Source organism: Thermobia domestica, chromosome 13, assembly GCF_964235325.1.
Source record: "Thermobia domestica chromosome 13, izTheDome1.hap1.1, whole genome shotgun sequence".
In the NCBI taxonomy this organism is placed as follows: Eukaryota; Metazoa; Arthropoda; class Insecta; order Zygentoma; family Lepismatidae; genus Thermobia; species Thermobia domestica.
In genome coordinates, this window is record NC_137466.1 from 13130088 (window position 1) to 13151110 (window position 21023).

General features: G+C 32.9%; 1 protein-coding gene across 1 annotated transcript in view; it reads right to left on the minus strand.

Annotated features, from left to right (window-relative positions):
- Positions 1-842: 842 nt before the first annotated feature.
- Positions 843-21023, minus strand: part of LOC145667498 (pancreatic triacylglycerol lipase-like) — a 256451-nt gene continuing 236270 nt past the window's right edge. Inside the window, exons 12-13 of the mRNA XM_081734975.1 lie at positions 5844-5981; positions 843-948 (exon numbers count right to left, since the gene is read on the minus strand). Coding sequence (XP_081591101.1) covers positions 843-948; positions 5844-5981 — 244 coding nt within the window. The remainder of the gene's footprint in view (positions 949-5843; positions 5982-21023) is intronic.

Genomic DNA, 21023 nt, shown 5'->3' on the forward strand with positions numbered 1-21023 from the left:
GTGCCATGGGATTCCGAAGCGTGAAAATCTTTGGATGGCTTGTTACGTGGAGCCGCAACAAAACATCCTTCATTGTTTCTTTGCGTGAGCACTTTTGTTTATGATGCTCCCGATAATGTTTAATATGCTTATGCCGGGCTTCTTGAGCCTCCTCCGACATCTGTCCAATGGGTAATAGGCCGGGCGAGATTATTGATGACCCATGAGCGAGAATTTTGTGAATGGAGGCGGGCATGTAGAACCACGAATAATGCTTGATGTAGAGATCCCTGATATACTTTGCCCAACCTACAGTTTTGTTTGGATTGATAGCCAGTCCACAAGACAAGGCCTGTAGCAAGACGCCACACTGCTCAAGAAGCTTTTCATTCAGACCTGTTATTGCTGTAACTTATTGATAGTTTCCAAAAAATCGTCTGGCTGTGTTCCCGTTGTTGGAAGTACCACTGCCGCCTTGCCTCGGTTCCTCAATATTGAGGGCTAACTCAGCTTTCGTGGCCTCCTGGATCTTTTTTTCTTCTTCATCATGGTCGGTTGGTCGCCTTTCCGCACCTGCCATAAGCAATAGTAGTAAAGCTGAATGAGGAGCGCAATGTTTCTGTTTTTCTCCTCTTCGAGCGCTCGCTGGTCGTCTAGGTCCAGCTAGATATTGCTGAAGTCGATGGCCTCCAGTCGCCTTCACTAACAGGTTCAGTCATTATTAATAACTCACCATCAAGCCAATCCGCATTCTCCTCTTCCAACTTTGGTAATTCCTGTTGCATTTGTCAAGCATGTGAAACAATTTCGAGGAAGACACGTGGACATTCTCCTCGGTTTCCTTTGACAATTCAGCGGCTACTTTATCTTTGAGGTACGTGAACAGGTGCTTCTTTTTCACAGTTCTGTCTCCGTTTGCTCTCCGAAGGATATTCAATAGCTTTCCTCTTGATGTTTGATAGGACATGACTGAAAAATAGAACAAAAAATACAGTACAAAATAATTTTGCACATTGTAGAATGAGTCTTATCTACGACAAAAAATATTTCTCAGACGAGCAAAAATGAGCAAGTTTGGTTCACGGTTTCTGAAAGCGGAAGAGTTGAACTACTTCCGGAGTGCAATACCAAAGTGCAAGTATGTGGAAATCAAAAGATAACTCTACGAGAACAAAATATACACATAACATTTCTTGCTCCAACTTACTTGCATTTCATCCCCTGTAAATTGATAAATTTAATAGCTACACACTAATTAAAACTCATCATCATAAATAATAATTTTTATAGATGTGACAAAAGTACTTCATTCCACCTGGCTACAGGAAGGCTAGGTAGAAAACATTCTCACACTTTGTTGGCGCTAACTTAGAAATCTTCAGTAATTAATGCACAAGGTCAACCCCTCACTTTCGAAGTCAATTTCTGACTAAGGGGTGAAAATTTCTTTAAGACTCAGGTAGGTTTGAATACCACAGGTCATTGACTTTTAAACATATTTGGTAGCTTGCTTAAGAGTTGGTTTTTGGCCAGGTTTTGGGGGTTTCTGAACCACTGTGTGGTGGTCGGATCGTCTGACGGGTGCCGTGAAAGTGAAGCGTCCTTTTCTTGCTTTTGGGCCATCAGCTATATGCGCTCCAAGGTTGTAACCTCCTCTAAAAATATAGGATAATTAGCTATGGTGCGAGTGACAAACCAAGGAATGTTTCCAGGCGTCATATATGATACAAATTCCTAAAGAAACTTCAAAATCAAATTGTGTGTAGGCTTGATAAACAAGAAATTTCTTTGCAAAAACGTAATGTGAAACTGGCTCTTTGGGTAGTTGGACTCGAGCTCTATACTGATGGATACGAGATCTAGGAACCTGCTCATCAACAAACTGTTTCAGAGATTTTTGTTGAATGGTTGACCAGGGAATGGTTGAGAGACTTTGGGTGGAGAATTATTGGTGAGCGGACCAGAAAATGACTTTTCAAAGATTTTAATGCATTTTGAGTCGTCCCAGTTATTGACCAGTGCAATCTTCGAAAAGTTTTGTAAACATAAACTCGCGTCTTTTTCCTTGGATACACTACATATGTCGGAGATGAGATGAGAACTATCTGCCGTGGTGTTTGTGGTTTAAGATTTTGACGTGTGTAAAAGAATAAAAGAAGCCTGACTAAGGGTTGTTGGCATGACAAGAAAATGGTGCGGGAATAAATGAACACCATGGAATCAGCAAAGCAAAAAATGTGTCTTACATGTGTGAAAAGAGAACACAAAACAGCATGAAACACACGAGAGAAATTTCACTGAGGTGAACCATAAAATGATGGTTAATTGTCACGTTTTCTATGATTCAAGAAATTAGAATATTATAGTGGATGCTTTACTCACATAGGGTGTGAATTATAGCTTAAGAACAAAATAGTGTCATATATAATAGTACATTTATTCAATAATTACAAACATCACCGTAGATAATTCAAAGAAATGAATGATATAGATGGTATATACAAAGTTACAATAGACATTCTTTTAGTATAGTGATTGGAGTTCAATAATCAAGGAGGCAGTCCTTGAGTTCACTCGTGTGGGTTCATAAAATTGTGTGTTCTTTTACACAGCGTCGTGTCATGTGATAATATTAGGCACAAAGCATGCTCACAGTACATAGAGTCTTCCTATCACCGTCATCACTGAACGAGACATCATGAAGTTCCAGAGAAGGTTGTAGTTACCAAATGGTTAATCATCGACCGTTCAGATGACGAATAAATCATCCAATGATGATGACTGATTCGAATTGCCAGTTTTTATTCTAATTCGTGAGTTATTTTGAAGTAAAAGAAAAATATGTTTGTTTCTTTTTTGTCAAAATAGTCACTTAGAAAGTGTTTATGTAATGTATTTTGGTTATTTTGGAAATTCCATTGCACATTCGTTTCTGACAAGGTCATCGGACATGATTTTTTGTTTTAATTTTGTTCTGGAATCATTTTTAAAAAGCACAGAATTCACGTAAGTATAGCAATTCTTTAACTTTTTCATCACTTATTCCATTGGAACATAATAAAATTTATTTTTCAAATGATGTTACATAGAATTGGAACTTCTCTTACAGTACCGTTGTTCAGTTAAAAATCATTGTGACAAACATTGTTGGTTGCAACGTTGTTCGGCGGAGCTACTGAATTGTATTCTTCTGTATAAAATTAATTTCGCTCCTGTATATGAATAATTCATTATTAAATATTTTCTATATAAGAAATATGGAAAAACATTGCGATATAACACATAATAGATATAAAGTTATTGTTTAACATCTTAAACTTTTAGCATCATTAATATAAATACAAATCTTGTTAAAAGAAAAAGAAATTGATTTAAAAATACAAGAAATATTATGAAAAGAACGAGAAAGAAAATTATGTAGAAGTTATTCACCAGAATCAAATTGGAATAGCGAGAAACAAGATGAACGAGTAAATGACAATAAAGTTCAAAATAAAGTAGATTTGTAAAAATGAAATATCTTTTTTTATTAGCAACTTTATTTGGTTTTTCCAATGAAGTTCGAATTTCTTAAAGAATCTATTATAAAACATAACGGTTTTTTTGGAGCCCGTTAATATTAGTTGATATATTACTGTTAAGAGAGATTTTCTCTATAATAAATAAGAGATGTGCTCGTTCATATTCTGACCAAAAAGTCAGCAGTATCAGCAAGAAATTTAGATTCAAAACAAGCTACAGAAGCATTCAAGTTCTCTTCTAATACTGTAATGTAATTGATCTAGTAAGGGAAAGGTATCTATTCAAATGGTTATGCTGATTCATATACAGAAAAATATGTGAACCTGTTCCATTATCAGGAGACAAAATTAAGAATAGATGTAAAGGAGAAGAGGTAAATGATGACGATTTTTATTAGCACGTTTTAATCTGTAAAAAATTCAACTTAAAAGCATTAAGAGAATCTACTGATATCTATAAGAAAACTTATGTTCTTGATTTAGCAGATGTTATTAAAATTTTCAGTGATACAGAGTATGAAATATATAAAGCGGATTCAACTTGGTATTTCAGTAGTCCTGGAAATATCTGGGATAGAATATTAAAAACTTCCAAATAGAATTAATTACTCTTTACAATAATTTGCCTTTGATAGAAAATTATTTAAGATATGGAATTTCTCAATGTTCAAATAGATAGATAGCAGTAAATAATATATCTGTTGGAAATTATAATTCTTATAAGGATGCGCTATTAATTATCATATGCCTTATGGAGAACTTAAATGTTGAAATATTTTAGGGTAAATAAAAATATTTGACGAATAGAATATTACAAACAAAAGATTATTTTGCTGTTAGATATATACTAGAAGTTTATTTACAATATCCAAAAGAACTTCATAATAAATATTGAGACCTACCATTAGATTTAGTTAATTATATAAATAACATGAAATCTCCAAAATTATTAACAACATTTTACAATAAATAGAATTTTATATTGTATTATGGAAATCGAAATTTCTATGCATCATGAGGTCTTAAACTAAAGAAAAGGTACTTAAGATATTGATGTTGAAACACTTAGAATGGTTAACCAAATATATTTAATTACAAAAATTCGATAACGGCCAAGAAATGACGCTGAAAAATATTTTTATAAGTTTGCAGGTAATGCTGCAACGGCAAAACAATGTAGTATTAAGACAGTAGATGAAGGATTTGTACCTAATAAAAATTAGTTCTAAAATCATTTGCGCAATCTATCCTTAAATATAGAATGACATTTTCTAAGAATCTTGCTGCTACTCATATGTATAAAATTAAATAACTTTTATGTAGTCTATCTATCTTGTAAAGTATGTTCTAGATAAATTTAAAATGTGTCTATATGATTTCAATTAACAATTATGAAATTATTATTGAAATTGATTAAATTATTAATAAGTGATACTGATTCTGTTACAACGCATATTGAAAGAGATAATGTATATGGAAATATGAACGGTATGCATGATAATTTAGATATATCTGGTTGCAAGAACTGTATTCAAAATGAGGTGAAACAGGCTAAGAAAGTATTAGTAAAATTAAAAGATGAGCATAATGCTGCTGTAATAGAATAGGCTATAAGTCTCAAACCAAGAAGTTATGCTATTAGGAAAATGAGGGATAGAGATAATGAGGAAGATGCAAATAAGAATGCTCAAATTAAAAAGCAAAACAAAATAAAATAAAATATTGTTTGATCAGAAATATATTTCAAGGATTATCAATATTGTGTCTTGAATGCTAAGGAATTATGCGAAATATAGAATACAATTAGAAGTTTAAAACATAACGAAATTTGAGAGAGGAGGAAGAATTAGCTTTAATCGCCTAATGTTAGAAGATGAAATTTAATTACAAAATTAAAAGAATTAGAACATAAATATAAGAGAAAAATAACACGTTATATTAAAGCAGAAAATAGAAAATTAAATACATATATTCTTAGGGGTTCAAGTTTAGTTGTAAATATTTCATAGATAAATGCTTTAAAGTTAGATGCTAAAATTAAAATCCTCAAAATTATACGTGGACATTTTCAAATATAAAATGGTATGGGCAAAATTACTGTTTCTCATGAGTTTCATATATTCAAGAATTTGTCCAATAATTGACAAACTTGGGCTGAAATTGGTCGTGTATATACTACTCAACTATGTTTTGAAAATATTTTATATCCTCTTATAATTTTTATATGCTGGGATGTTGATGGATAAAAATCGACCAGTTTGAGTATGAGTAATTCAATTTATTTATAACATTAACATGTTGAATACATATAAGATATTAACATGTTTTAATAAATCTTAGTACTCTCCATACACCACTTCACTTTGTATTGTGACGTGTGCAGCTTCAGTAGTGTCACAAGACTCTTTAAGGAATGTTAGCGAATAATCGCTAGGAATCTCTACTGCTTGGAATCCGGGAGGACAAAACTTCTGTGTATTCCTGAAAAGAAAATAACTTTTAAGTGTTTCGCTGAAATCAATAAATTGGGTACAATATTTAGTTCCAAAATTCTTACTTAACCCCTAAGTGATGCGTGAAGGAAGTAAAGGCAGTTTTTCGGTCTCTCCGATAGACTATAATACCATTCCACTGTTACTTCGATATCAGTTAAAGACCAAGTTAAAAGTACCGGATAAGCATGACATTCCAAACTATTCTTGAATTTTTGTGAGGTCAGTTTACTATTACTAATACTATTATTCCTGTAATTCGCTTTAAATCTGTTTAAACTTAATAAAATGACGCTCGTCCCTGGCAAGTGCAAATTACTGACAGGGTTCTTCATCTCAAAATAACTTTCTGACCATATGACAAGTGTCTAGATTTACTGTGTTTTGTATGTTTGTTAGCCTCCAGCTTGGGGGTTTGGGTAAGGCTAACACCCTCATCCTGTAAAAAAAGGTACTTGTTCAGAAACATTCACAAAAGCCTCGGACAAGGACTGATAACTTGGCACGACATCAGCAAAAGAAAATGGACATGAGATTTGGAACATGGAATATTAGAAGTCTTTATAGGGCAGGCGCGTTAAAATCTGTAACGAGTGAGTTAGAGAAATACAGGATGGACTTAGTAGGAGTTCAGGAAGTTAGGTGGGAAGGAAATGGATCTGAGAATTCCGGAAATTTTACGTTCTTTTACGGGGAAGGAAATAAAAATCACCAGTTAGGAACAGGGTTTTTCGTTCACAAACGAATATTACCAGCAATTAAACGGGTTGAATTTGTTACTGACAGACTTTCTTTTATTACTCTTAAGGGACGGTGGTGTGATATTATTGTTTTAAATGTACATGCTCCAACTGAAGATAAGGGTGACGATATAAAAGATAGTTTTTACGAACAAGTTGAACGGATATTTGACCAACTCCCGCGATACCATATGAAGATTCTATTAGGGGATTTCAATGCGAAGGTAGGACGAGAGGATATTTTCAAACCGATTATAGGGAACGAAAGTTTGCATAAGGAAAGTAATGACAACGGTGTTAGACTCGTGAACTTTGCAACATCCAAAAACCTAATCGTGAAGAGTACAAAATTCCCACATCGCGACGTTCATAAATACACTTGGACATCACCACACGGAAAAACACATAATCAAATTGAGCACGTTTTAGTAGATAGAAGAAGACAATCTAGCATAATTGACGTCCGGTCGTTTAGAGGGGCTGATTGTGACACTGATCACTACCTGGTAGCAGCGATAATACGGGAGAGATTATCGTTGAATAAATGTAATCCTCAATGTCTTAAAACGGAGAGATTTAATTTAAAGAAATTAGAAGAGAGCAAGGTAAGAGAGGAATACCAGATTGAAGTTTCGAATAGATTCTCGGTTTTAGAAGACTCGAAGTGCACTAGTGTTGAGGATACTTGGATTGAAATTAGAGATAGCATTAAAAGTTCAGCAATAGAAAAATTGGGACACGCGGAAATACGTAGGAACAAACCATGGTTCGAACAAAAATGCATTAAACTAGTAGAGAAGAGAAAACAGGCAAAATTACGTTGGCTACAAAATCCGAATGAAACAACTACACAAAATTTCGCAGATATCAGGCGGGAAACTTCCAAAACTTTTAGAACAAAGAAACGGGATTTTTTGAAAGCTAAAATTAAGGAACTTGAAGATAATAGTAAAAATAAAAGTATTCGGGACATGTATAAGGGGATCAGCGAATTTAAGAAAGGCTATCAACCTCGTGCTTATATATTAAAGAAATCTGACGGAACAGTTCTCACTAATACGGATAGCCTCTTAAATAGATGGAAATATTTCTTTGACGATTTGCTGAACACACAGCCAAAAACTAATGCGCGTGGAGAAAAGGAGATACACACCGCAGAACCGTATATTCCAGAACCCAATCGAATAGAAGTGGAAGCCGCTATAAAGAAATTAAAGAAACACAAATCTCCGGGTGTAGATGAAATTCCGGCTGAGTTAATTTTAGCTGGAGGCGAAAAATTGTGGAACAAGATACACAAACTCATTCTCCTTATCTGGAACAAGGAAGAATTGCCACAAGAGTGGAAAGAGTCAATCATTGTTCCAATTCACAAGAAAGGCGACAAAACTGACTGTAATAATTATCGAGGCATTTCTCTTCTGTCAACATCCTATAAAATCCTTTCAAATATTCTGTTAGCAAGATTGACCCCATACGCAGATGAAATTATTGGAGATTATCAGTGCGGATTTAGACGAAATCGATCAACTATCGACCAAATATTTATCATTCGCCAAATACTCGAAAAGAAGTGGGAATACAATACCCCGGTACATCAACTATTTATTGATTTTAGAAAGGCTTACGACTCGGTTAGGAGAGAAACATTATACAACGTTCTTACAGAGCTTGGAATACCGAGAAAGCTAATTAGATTAATTAAGATATGTTTAAGTGAATCCCAAAGTAAAGTCCGGGTAGGAAAATTCTTGTCCACGAGCTTCCACGTCGAAAATGGCCTGACACAAGGAGATGCGTTGTCGCCATTATTATTTAACTTTGTGCTGGAATACGCCATTAGGAAAATCAAAGATAGCAACCAGGGCCTAGAGTTGAACGGCATTCACCAGGTTATGGCATATGCTGATGATGTAAATTTAATAGGGAATGATAGGAGAACAGTAGAAATAAATGCAGAGATATTATTAAACGCTTGCAGGTACATGGGTTTAGAAGTAAATGCAGAGAAAACTAAATACATGGAAGTGCGTCGGGACCGTAATACGGCAAATTGTGGATGCGTTAAAATATGATAAAGTGCATACTTTCAAATATTTAGGATCAATATTAACAGACGAAAATCATATTCACGAAGAAATTAAATGTCGACTAAAAGCAGGGAATTCGTGTTACTATTCGGTTCAAAATCTCTTGTCGTCGCGAATTCTGTCGAGGAATTTGAAGCTTAAAATATATAAAACGATAATCATGCCTGTTGTTCTGTATGGTTGCGAAACATGGTCGCTTACTCTGAGGGAAGAACATAGACTGAAAGTATTTGAGAACAGGATCCTGAGAAGAATATTCGGACCCAAGAGGAACGAGAATGGGGAATGGCGGAAGCTTCATAACGAGGAACTACATAGTTTATACGGTTTACCCAACATTGTTAGGGTCGTCAAGTCTAGGAGGCTTAGGTGGGCTGGTCATGTAGCTAGAATGGAAGAAAGTAGAAACGCTTTCAAAGTCTTGACTGGTAGACCCATAGGAAAACGACCATTAGGAAGACCTAGGCGCAGATGGGAGGATAATATTAAGATGGATCTCGCAGAGATAGGAATACAAAGTAGAAACTGGATCCAATTAGCTAAGCATAGAAGTCAGTGGAGAGCTTTTGTGAACGCGGCACTGAACCTCCGGGTTCCATAGGCCACAGAGTTAGTTAGTTAGTTTGTTTGTATGTTTGTTAGAAGATATTTTGAGTTTGTCTGTTCCATTTGCATCACAATAGTTTGTAAACAACAGCTGTAACTGAACGAATGATTAGACTTAATACAGCTTTCTGACATTGTCATATGCTTTTAATTTCGTCTACCAGGCTTTAATATTTGTTAAATTTCGCGGTGAAGCTCTAGATATGTTGTGAGGCAATGGCACTGTTACAACTACGAGAGTCATTTCTTGGTTAATTTTATTGAAAACAGGAGTGTCGGTCTAATTGTATATATTATTACATCTGCTGTGAATTCTGAGTCTCTATAGAGTTTGTAATTTTCATTTTACAGTACTGGATTCAGCTGGCATTTGTAGTATATCTCTGTATTGTTGATTAATTCAATAATATGTACTAGAAGCTGGTGCATGGGTTTTCTCAGGTAGTCTGTGGGAGGAAACATGCGGCATGAACGCTTGAAGTTTTCAATTGTATGTTATGTCTTTCCACTTTCTATATTTTTATTTGATGTTTCTTGCTTTCATATGTATTAAAAGTAGATTTTGTCGTGTTATTAATTTACGACCTTAATGCTTGATATATTAAACCTACATCGTGCTGTTTCTGACGAATTAAGAAGGATAATTCTGATATAATCACTTTTATTAAACACACAGTCAAAATTTTCGTTATTCTGTATTACTGTCTTTATTATGATTCTTACAAGTTCCGTTTATCTGATTCGTAATTTGTGGTGATCTCTGTCACGGCTAGATGAGGTTGAGGTTATACAGCTATTATGTCTGTATCACATATTACGTGAAATAGATGATTGGCTACTTTTCTGTTCGTGAAATATTTGTGAAGGTCTTCAGTTTGTTCTTTGTAGAGTTTCAAAGTATATATGAAACCAATGTGTCTTCCCTTTGTGGGACGTATCACTTTCTTTATTGCAATTTCGGGAAGTTCCTTTTAAAATTCTGTCATTAAAGTGCAGACCATTTGTGTTAAATCAATCAAATCAGTATCTGCCAGTTCGGTTAAGCAAAAATAATGTTGAATTAGATGTAGTTCAAATATGTTGATTTCTTCAAATTTCTTAAACTTAGTAAGCCGAGTTCTAAGCATTGCCTTGAGTGTTGACTGGAAATCTTTCTGCAATGTGTTCTGTTCCGCGCCTTGGATCTTTCTTTACTTCTAGGTATTTGTACTTCTCTGCTTTGTAGTATTCTTTTTTGTGGTGTTCATAAATTGGAAATACTTATGCGTATACTATTTTCTCTCTTGGCGATGTATTGCCTTATATTTGTTTACTCTTATATCCATTCCATTGTCACAGGTTGTTGCTGTTATCATTTCTAGTAATCTGCGTAGTTGTTTGAGAAATTGATCACAAAGCTTTATGTCAACCATATATAGTAGTTGGATAATTATGCAAAATTTGATGCGTGATTTTATCTAAAAGCCGTACAAACGCACTAATGATTTAATGAGAGAATTGGGAGCTATAAAGAATCATAGAGGTTCACATTGGAGTATGCCTTTTTACTTTTTCTGGCACCATCTTGTTTATTCAATGGACAAATAAAAATATTCCATATTACATGTTTCATGGACCATGTTTCATTGCTGTTTCCAAAATTTCAATGATAATATATGTTTTATACATTGCAGAATATCTATTAGATATGAGTGGAATTAAGACGAAGGCGTTTTTTAATCTATAAATGCTAACTTAGGTTCTGTTCTGATGTTTTTAGAAAGAATTGAATCAATTATGCGTTCAATGTTTTTCTCCGTTTCTAGCCCTTTAGTTATTCTGATGTAATTCTATTTCCTCCAGGTGACAGTATATTTTCTCAGTTATTATCATCGTAATGTATCCGTACATTGTAGAAAGGCATTTGATCGGCGTTTAATTTGCAAGATTCTTAGTGAATCTGTTATTTGTGTAGGAAAGTTTTTTTCCGGATGTTAGAAAGTTAGTAATTTTCTCTGCATTTTAAAGAACATGTTTGTAGTATCTAATGATGGTGTTGTGCGATATTGGGAATTGTTTGTACCATAAGTTCTGATACGATGAGAGCTGGTATTCCTATTTTGATGATTTTCTAATTGCTTCTTTGATGTCTTTTACTATTATGTAAAGTGCCTCCATATCTTGAATTGCTTGAAATATAATTGGCTTCTTTTAAATTCATATTCTACTTTATTCCCAGATGTGAGAACAATAACTTCTGGTTTCATTGATCGTCGATAATTCCGTTTGATCAGTTTCGTTTGCTGAGTTGCCGGTACAAATGTTTCTAGTTTTGTTGAAATCGTTGTTCCGTTTCTTACGGGCAGACATTTTCTCGCATTTCTGTAGCCTTTCTGCATATAAAGCTAGTTGCTGTGTGGTTCTGCTCAAGAATTCTGTAATGATGGAACTGATTATGATCTCTGTTTACGTGGTGATAATTTTTCTTCAGACAGTTTCACTATTTTTATTATTATTGTTATTATTATTATGTTGTGTTATTGAATTATTATTGAATTTTATGACATAGTCTAAAGACAATACATGTTACAACACTGAAATTGTCAGAAGGTAATGTAATCTGACACGGACAAATTTACTGTTAATGCGATTTGATTGGATGGTCACTATCTTTCGTGCAATCTGATTGATTGATCACTAACTTTCACGTAATCTGATTGGTTGATGATTTTCAAATCTTTGCTGCATTCAGTTTGAAGACTTGTTTAACATTTATCGATTACTGTTTAAAAATCTAGGTTTGAACATTTTCGTTCAATATTTTGCTCTCAGTGATAAATGCGATCAAAACCGTTCGTTTCTTAATCGAATAGTTAAAAACCGGATAAAGTTTGAAGGTTAATCGTGAAACATAAAATTATTTGTTTGGAAATTTTGATTGAATTTTTTTTGAAATTTATTATGATTTTTTCCTTTAAAAATTTTTGTTTGTTAATTTTTTTCGTTTCAAAATTTTGTTTGAAAATTTTGTTTTGACATTTGTTGTTTCAAAGTTTTTCGTTCAAAATTTTGTTTGAATAATATTTTTGTTTGAAATTTTTGGTTTGAAATCTTTTCGTTTCAAATTTTGTTTGAAAAATTTTGTTCGAACTTTTTTGTTTAAAATTCTTTTCCAACATTTCTGTGTGAAAGTTTTTTGTTTGAAATTTTTTAAACTATTACTTTGAAACTTTTGTTTGGAAAATTTTCGTTTCATTTTTTAAGTTTGTGCACTCGTTGCTAAAGAACCTTTTCGTAACTGTTTAGAATAAAACATCTGGCAACACTGTTTATGATGATGCAATAGTTCACATCAGAACATGGGGTTGTACTTGAAAAACGCAAATCATTGAAATGGATCATTTTATTACACTGCACTGATTAATCACATACATCCATACCAGATAAAGGATCTGGATATTGTCGATACAATGTATTTTGAACTTCTTGTAGTAGTTTGTCTTTAGCGTATACTTTTAATTCCAATTGAAGTCTTATAAGGTTTATTGCACTGTCAATTGGTGGAAATTCAATGTCCATTTGATCAAAAATAAATTGTTTATCAATACAGGTATGCACCCACAAACGATGTTGACAACCATCACACCATTTATACATATGTTGTACAATATGCATAACATATTTCTCAAAATAGTACTTTTCAGGAATATACTTGTTTTGATCCACACTTCCACTGCATGTTTAACACACTGGAATACATTGAGGAATTTGTTTTATTCCGATTGCCTTAGATACACCCTGTTGCGGGCTTCATGGAGTGTACTCTTTTTACGTAACAGCACCATCTTCTTCTCGAGGACTGTGCGCAGCACAACTTCATGATTTGAGACTAATGATTTGAGTATGGTCCCATTTAGCTGATCATGAACATTATCATTGATTTGGATGATACATCAACATAATATTTGCCATTCTTGAAAGTTCAGTTCTACACCAAATTCTTCTGTTTTGCCATATCGAATGACAGGTTCAAACGTTGTAGCACAGATACTAACCATCACATGTATTGTTTTAAATATATTTATTGGATAATAGCTTGCGAAGAGGAATTCTTTGTTGTTAGAGGTACACATCTTTTCCGCTAAAACGCACTTGCTCGAATGATGTCACGGGCTAACACTGTATTAGCTGATATCATAGAGTTCTTGCTGACGTCATTGAAAAGGAATGTGTTAACCAAACCAAATTCATAGATTTCATTCTGTGATTGAAGATTTCGTCATACAGCTGCGGCTGAAGTCATTGAAAGGGAATGTGCTGACGTTTGAATTCATGATTTAATCACAATTGCTAACGAAACCAAATTCACCTATCCGGCTGTGTACGAAATTCAAATTGATGACTTCGAGCCGAGAATCATTTGTAGCATAAAGATACAGATCGAGTGTTTAAGAAACGTAATTGTTCTTCTTGTTTTGGAGCTTCCATGGGTAAATATCTTGCCAGTAAAATAATATCCTTATCATTTTCAAGCTTCACTGCGATCTTAATTCAAACTTTGATGTGATCATTTGGCTAACTAGGATTCTATAGGGTACATTATGTTGTAAATCAGTAATCTTGGTAAATGATTTCATCACGTGAGTTTAAAAACTGCACACGAGTAGCCATGATGACGTTATGGCAAACGAACGATGATGCAAGACTGATGACGTTGCATTACCATGTTCTGACGTGTATTATTGCATCATGATAAACAATGTTGCCAGATGTTTTTGTTCTAAACAATTACGGAAAGGTTCTTTACCAATGAGTGCACAAACTTAAAAATTGAAACCAAAACTTTCCAAACAAAAACTTCAAACAACAAGTTTACAAAAAACTTCAAAGAAAAAATTTTCAAACAAATACTTTGAAACAAAATTTTGGAAAAAAAATTAAAAATTCGAATAAAATGTTTCAAACTAAAAGTTTGGAAACGAAAAAGTTTAAATAAAGGATTTCAAAAAATATTTTTCAAACAAAATTTTGAATCGAAAAAGTTTGAAACAAATTTCCAAACAAAATTTTCAAACAAAAAATTTCAAACAAACTTTTGAAACGAAAAACTTAACACAAAAATTTCAAACATAAATTTTTAAACGAAAAAATCCTTAAAAATTAAAAAAAAATTGAAAGAAAATTTTCAAAGAAATAATTTTACGTTTCACGGTTAACCGTCAAATTTTATCCGTTTTTAACTATTCGATTACAAATAAACGGTTTTGATCATATTTATCAGTGAGTACAATATGTTGAACAAAAATGTTTAAACCAAGATTTTTAAACAGTAATCGATAAATGTTAAACAAAACTTAAAACTGAATGCTGCAAGGATTTGAAAATCGTCAACCAATGAGATTGTGTGAAAGATAGTGATCAACCAATCAGATTGCACGAAAGATAGCCATCATCCAATCAAATTACATCAAAAAGAACTTTGTTAGTGGCAGATTACATCACCTTGTGACTAAATTTCAGTGTTGTAGTATATATTGCCATTAGACTATGAGTCATAAAATTCCATAAGTTTAGTTATCAGAATTCTAAAGCTCAAGGCAAATCAACCACCACCAATGATCTTAGACTACGAGCTGTGGCTAAAGTTCAAAGTATGTTTTGAAATTTCGCGCCTTATGTTAAAATTCTGTTTATCACAATTCCAAAATTTAAAAAATGGTTTTACGTATCTCTTTCGATATACCTGTCCTAAAATTAACCACATAATTATATGTTCAATAAGGTGAATAATGTCCGTCAATTGTTTACCTTAGCAGACCCAACTGCTTTCTAAAAGTGTATACTCGAACTGAAGAAGTACCACAACAAAGGAAATGAATCCCTGTACACTACCTCATCAAGGTCAATCACGTGGTACATCGTACTGCCTACGTTTATATTTGGTCCATAGGTGGGAATAATCAAAACTAAGACGTAATTTCATTTTGACTATTCTCAAATTATCCTACAAAGTTTCAATGTATGAATGTCCTGGATTAATCCCATGGATTAATCCCATCATAGGTCAATAAATGACCACGTGATTATACTAATATTTGACAATGATTTACCCAAAGAATGGGATAATACCAATTTTAAGAACAACTACCAATAATTGATATGACAATAAGAAATTAACCTCTCCTAAAATTTAAGATTATTACACAAATAGTTCCGTGTCTTATGAAAAAGTAATAACTCCTGTACTCATTCAATAATAAAGCCGTATCAAGAAAGATAAAATAGGTCAGTAACCTTTAAAATTTGAATATTTGTCCATAAGAGGGACACCTATTTGTTATATGATAATTCTGAAATTTAAAAAATGGTTCTTTATACCCCACCAAAATTTAAATCGGAGAATAAAAATACAAAGGTAATAAGCCTCTGTACATATCCATATAACATGCTCAATCCTTATCAAAGGGATGAAATTTAGTTAATAATTGAACACGTGGTCATACTAATTTCTGGTAATTTTTACCCATGAAAGGGAACATGATTTATAATGGTATATTAACCTTAGGACTTCCCAGGTTGGACAAAAATTTCCCAACATTTTTTATTTTATATCTTTTATATTGAATATGATTTGACCTTTTCCATCTTTCTGCTATTTGTTTATTACATAATATTGTGTGTATGTAGACGGATACACATTTTTATATCATCACATATGACGTATTTATAAAATGAATTTGTGATGTTGGGCGTATTTTACCCAACTTGGTAATCTATGTCACCTAAATTTCAAGCTAATCTCCGAAATGTATTTCCTGTTTTATATCCATTATTGAATCTTTCCGGCCTTAACATAATTGTTGATAGTTCAAAAGAAAATGATTTATTGACAGCCAACCTGTTGAAAAAAGAAAACCACTGCAAGTTGTCAAAAGATTAGTAGATCCCATAAAAATTACCGGCTTTAATTGGGACAACTGATAGATAATACACATCAGTGGAACTTGCTGATGTGCTATGTACAGATTTCAAACTCACCTTGGTAGGCACTATCAAAGCCAACGCGAGATATATTCCAAAGGAGCTGAAAGCAACACATACGAGAAAATTATATTCATCGAAGTTCGCTTTTCCCGACCCGGCTACCTCAAACCCACCAGTTACTGTTGCCTCTTATATAACCAAGGAAAAACCAAAGAACCTTTTGATGCTGTCCACTCAACATCGAGATGCTGAAATAGAAGCTGGATCTCCTAAAACGAAGACCCACATCAACCTATATTCAACTCGACAAAAGGAAGAGTGGACTCCATAGACCAAATGGCTCGTCACTACACTACAAAGAGAGGTACTAGCAGCAGGTCAATGTCATTACACGCTCATTGATATATGCGCAATTAATTCACACACTCTTTACATTGAGAATGTTCCTACTTACCAACAAGGAAAAAATAACATGCGTAAGGTGTATCTACAAGAATTGGGAAAACAACTGGTGCAGCCTTCTGTAAAAGAGCGTTCTCAGGATCTCCGAGAATTACAATTGCCAATAGTGAATGCCAGGGAACTCACATTTGGTAGAGAACTTCAACGCCAGAATATCAACATTCAGGAGGAACTTCCTCTGAAGGAAAGATGCCACATGTGTGTGAGTGGTACACTAGACAGAGAAGCTCAACAAAATGTCACCAAAAGTAATATCAGATGTGCAAATTGTGGACTGAATTTGTGTAGAAAATGTGCTCAAACAAAAGTTGTGTGTGCTGGAGCATCTTGCACTGTAAATGATAACGAATAAACAAATGTGTTTGTTCTCTAAATGTGTAAAACTGTAACTCATACTCATTAAAACTTTTGTACAAACCAAATGGTTCATTCTATAAATGAGTAAAAGTGTAACTCATCCTTGTTAACTCGTGCACTTAAAATAATGGACAAATAATGTAAACGAGCTCTAGCAGGCTAATTGTAATTTCTAAGTTCAATAAATCATATTTTGTTCATCTACAGGTAACTTATATCAATTTTTATTTGTTGGGCAACTTTTGCCCAACTTGGTAATCCACGGTACATAAAGTATATTGGAAATGCTAGGTTTAAGAACCTATATTATTATACAAAATTGGGCATTTTCCTAACTTTAAGGTTGAGACAATGTCTCTCTACTAAATTTTAAGATGAAAGCACCGATGTTCTTATGCCTTATAAAACAAAATATACCCCTGGACACATTCATATGTTCATATAAGGTAAAAACGCATCAAAGGGGGTCAATAACCTGCGAAATTTGAATTTTTAACATTTTTTATCCATAAAAGGGACAAACATGGATCACCCAAATTTATACTAATACATATTAGGGTTCTATAGTACTATATGAAATATTTCATCTGGCAATTTCCAAAATTTAAGGTGTGGGGGCCAATGTACTCCTTCAAAATTTTCAAGTGCACCAATGTATCTATATCTTAAGAAATAGAATACACCCCCATACATGCCCATATAATCATATAAGGTAATAAGACCTCAACAAATGAAATAAAATAGGTCAATAACGTCCGAAATTTGATTGTTGGTAGTTCTTTACCCATGAAAGGGAACGTGATGGATCACCCAAATTTATAGTGATACATATTGATGTCCTATACTATAACACCAAATGCTTATATTAAACAATTTCCAAAATTTAAGGGGTAGACCCCTCTCAAATTTCAAGAAGGGTGCACTAATATACCTATGTCTAATGTAAGATAATTGACTCCTATACATACCCTTATAAACATATAAGATAATAGGATCTCATCAAAGGGGACAACTTAGACCAAAACCAAACACGTGGTCGTACTAATTTTCGACAATCTTTTACCAACCAAAGAGAACGCGGTGGACCATCCAAATTTATTACGTTACATATTGAGGTCCTGTACTATAATACCGAATGTTTAAATTGGAGAATTTCCAAAATTTAACGGGAGGGCCAAGGTATCCCTCCAAAAATTTAAAAGGGTGCATCAATATACTCATGTCTTATGATAGGAAATGAACCCGTGTATACGCCCATAAACAATATAAGGTAATAAAACCTCATAAAAAGGGATAAAATGGGCTTAAAACCAAAAACGTGGTTGTACTAAAATTTGGCAATTTTTTATCCCTATAAGGGAACGGAGTGCACCATTCAAATTTACAGTAGTAGGGGATAAATGTATGTTCTAGCGCACTTTCACCCCCACCCCTCAATAACATAGCACACCCTGCTTCCAAATATCTTCTAATCTACCCCCTAATAATTTTTAACACTTTTTATCCCCCAAATAACTTCTATCACATCTCAAATAACTTCTATCTTACTCATAATAACTTCTAATGCATTCAATTACTAAATCTAGTTACAAAAATCACTAAATCTGGTTATAAAAAATCACTAAATCAAGTTACAAAAACAAAAAATCACTAAATCTAGTTATAAAAGTCACTAAATTTAGTAAAGTAAAATTACAAAACACTTTTATGATTTTACCATAAAAGTTAACTAAATTCTACATAATTACATAATACTTACAAATTAGTATATTGATAGTTACAAGTTCGGATATTGATAATGGAATCTTCTACTAACCTCGTTCTCAATAGGAAACAATGACTTCTTAAACTCTGTCCACTGATCATAATTCAAACTGAATAGACAGCCATTAATATCAAAAACAACTTGAACTTCGGTTTGCACATTTTTCACAATTACATTGAAATTATTAGTAAGTATAAATTTCTTTTGAGGATCCATTCTATTCACTCCATTTTTTACTTCTGACGACACATTTTTGATCATTTTTGGATTCACAAAACCGATCATTATTTGAAATTTACATACAGAACTCAACAGTTGGATAATTATCTTTTAAACCATGTATTTGATTTTTATTCCATCTTTAACGATCTCATCAATCATTTTATCTGTTAAGTGTTTTGTAAATCTAGGTGGAAGAAATACCTTAAACTCTTCACATTCAACTAAAATACTCTTTCCAAACTTAGTTTTTATCTTTTCCATTTTCACAATCTTATATTAAGTATTTAATTCTAATTCTCTTAATCCAATAACCTGTTTTTGTTCAAGACTTCCAAGTTTATTTAAAAGTTCAATATGACTCGCCATCGTATTTATTATATTAAAACTTTTTAAATATCAGTTTCTAATAGCCTCGAATTTCGTTAAGTATGTCATTGATGCTGTTAACAATATCTCTTACATTTTCATCTGTTAATTCACCATTCATGAGCTTAATTCCATTAGGCTCATCTTTAAACAACCCAATTCGATTTACCATATTTTTGTAATATTCTTTCTTTGAAGCTATATTAAACCGTGTTGATAGACCAGTGATAACAGCAGAAGCCGAAGCAAATGCAGTTGTAATAATTGAATATACTGTAACAGGAATAAACACATTGATGAACCCTGTAGAAGCTGATAATAGAATTGATAACGTAATAAGAGTAATATAAACACATTTTATTCTCTTAAACTTCCTTTTGTTTTTCATTAATAACTTCTCAAGATTTAATATAGTATGTTCAATTAACACAATTAAATTCTCACGTGGAATGTTATCTGGAATAGTCATTTTATTAAACAAGTTTTTATGATATTATCATAAAAACACTTACAAACTAAACAAATCTAATAAACATATTATATAATTGATTTATATCTTCTCAATTATTTCTTCTTTCTCAACATCATACTCTAAATTTTTCTTACCAATCATAACAACATAGCAAATTGTTTTATCTGGTACATCGCTTTCAAAATTAACAGTCAGTTTCAAATTAGTTCTATCACTTACAGTTACTGATTTATGCTTGCTTGTGTTAATTACGAACATCGGCCTATTTTCTAAAAATTCCTTAGGATAATAAAACATCTCAGTATTTCCAATTGTAGCTCGCTTATATATCGTATACATTTCATAAACTTTCAAATACTTATGTTTTGCAAAATCTAAGTTTAAAGATTCTAATGGGAAAGATTCATTTCTAGAATTACGAAAATGGATATTCTGAACTTTACAATGATCAAAATAGCTTGAATCTCTTTCTTGATTATCATTTCTATCAGTTTGGAAAAAGGCAATCACAAAATTAGGCATATCAAATTCACTTGAGTTAAATTGTGTAGTTAAATCGAATTCTAAATACTTCCCACTAACAGTCTCCTGCAAACATTGATACGTGTTGAATGAAATAGGAATTTTACCTTCTTTTAACATATTTGATCTTAACAAGGTGGCATAGTTAGGTTCATAATTAAGAATAGGCATTCTTAACTCCATATTTGTAATCTTAATTTTACCTGGATGCGGTTGATCATTCTCATATGTTCCATCCTGCTTTTTTGTTTTCCAAATAGCAAATGCATTATCATCAGAACCACTTCTTTTAAATGTATATTTCAATCCTCCTTTCCACATAATATCTTTAAAATCTGAACAAAATCCTGGCAAAAGTCTTAGCAAAAACACTATTTCTTCATCTGTTCTTGCCCACGTAATTCCTTCCCATCCACATTCATCATAGTGATTTTCCTCTGGTTTTGAAATCGTACATGTGTTTACA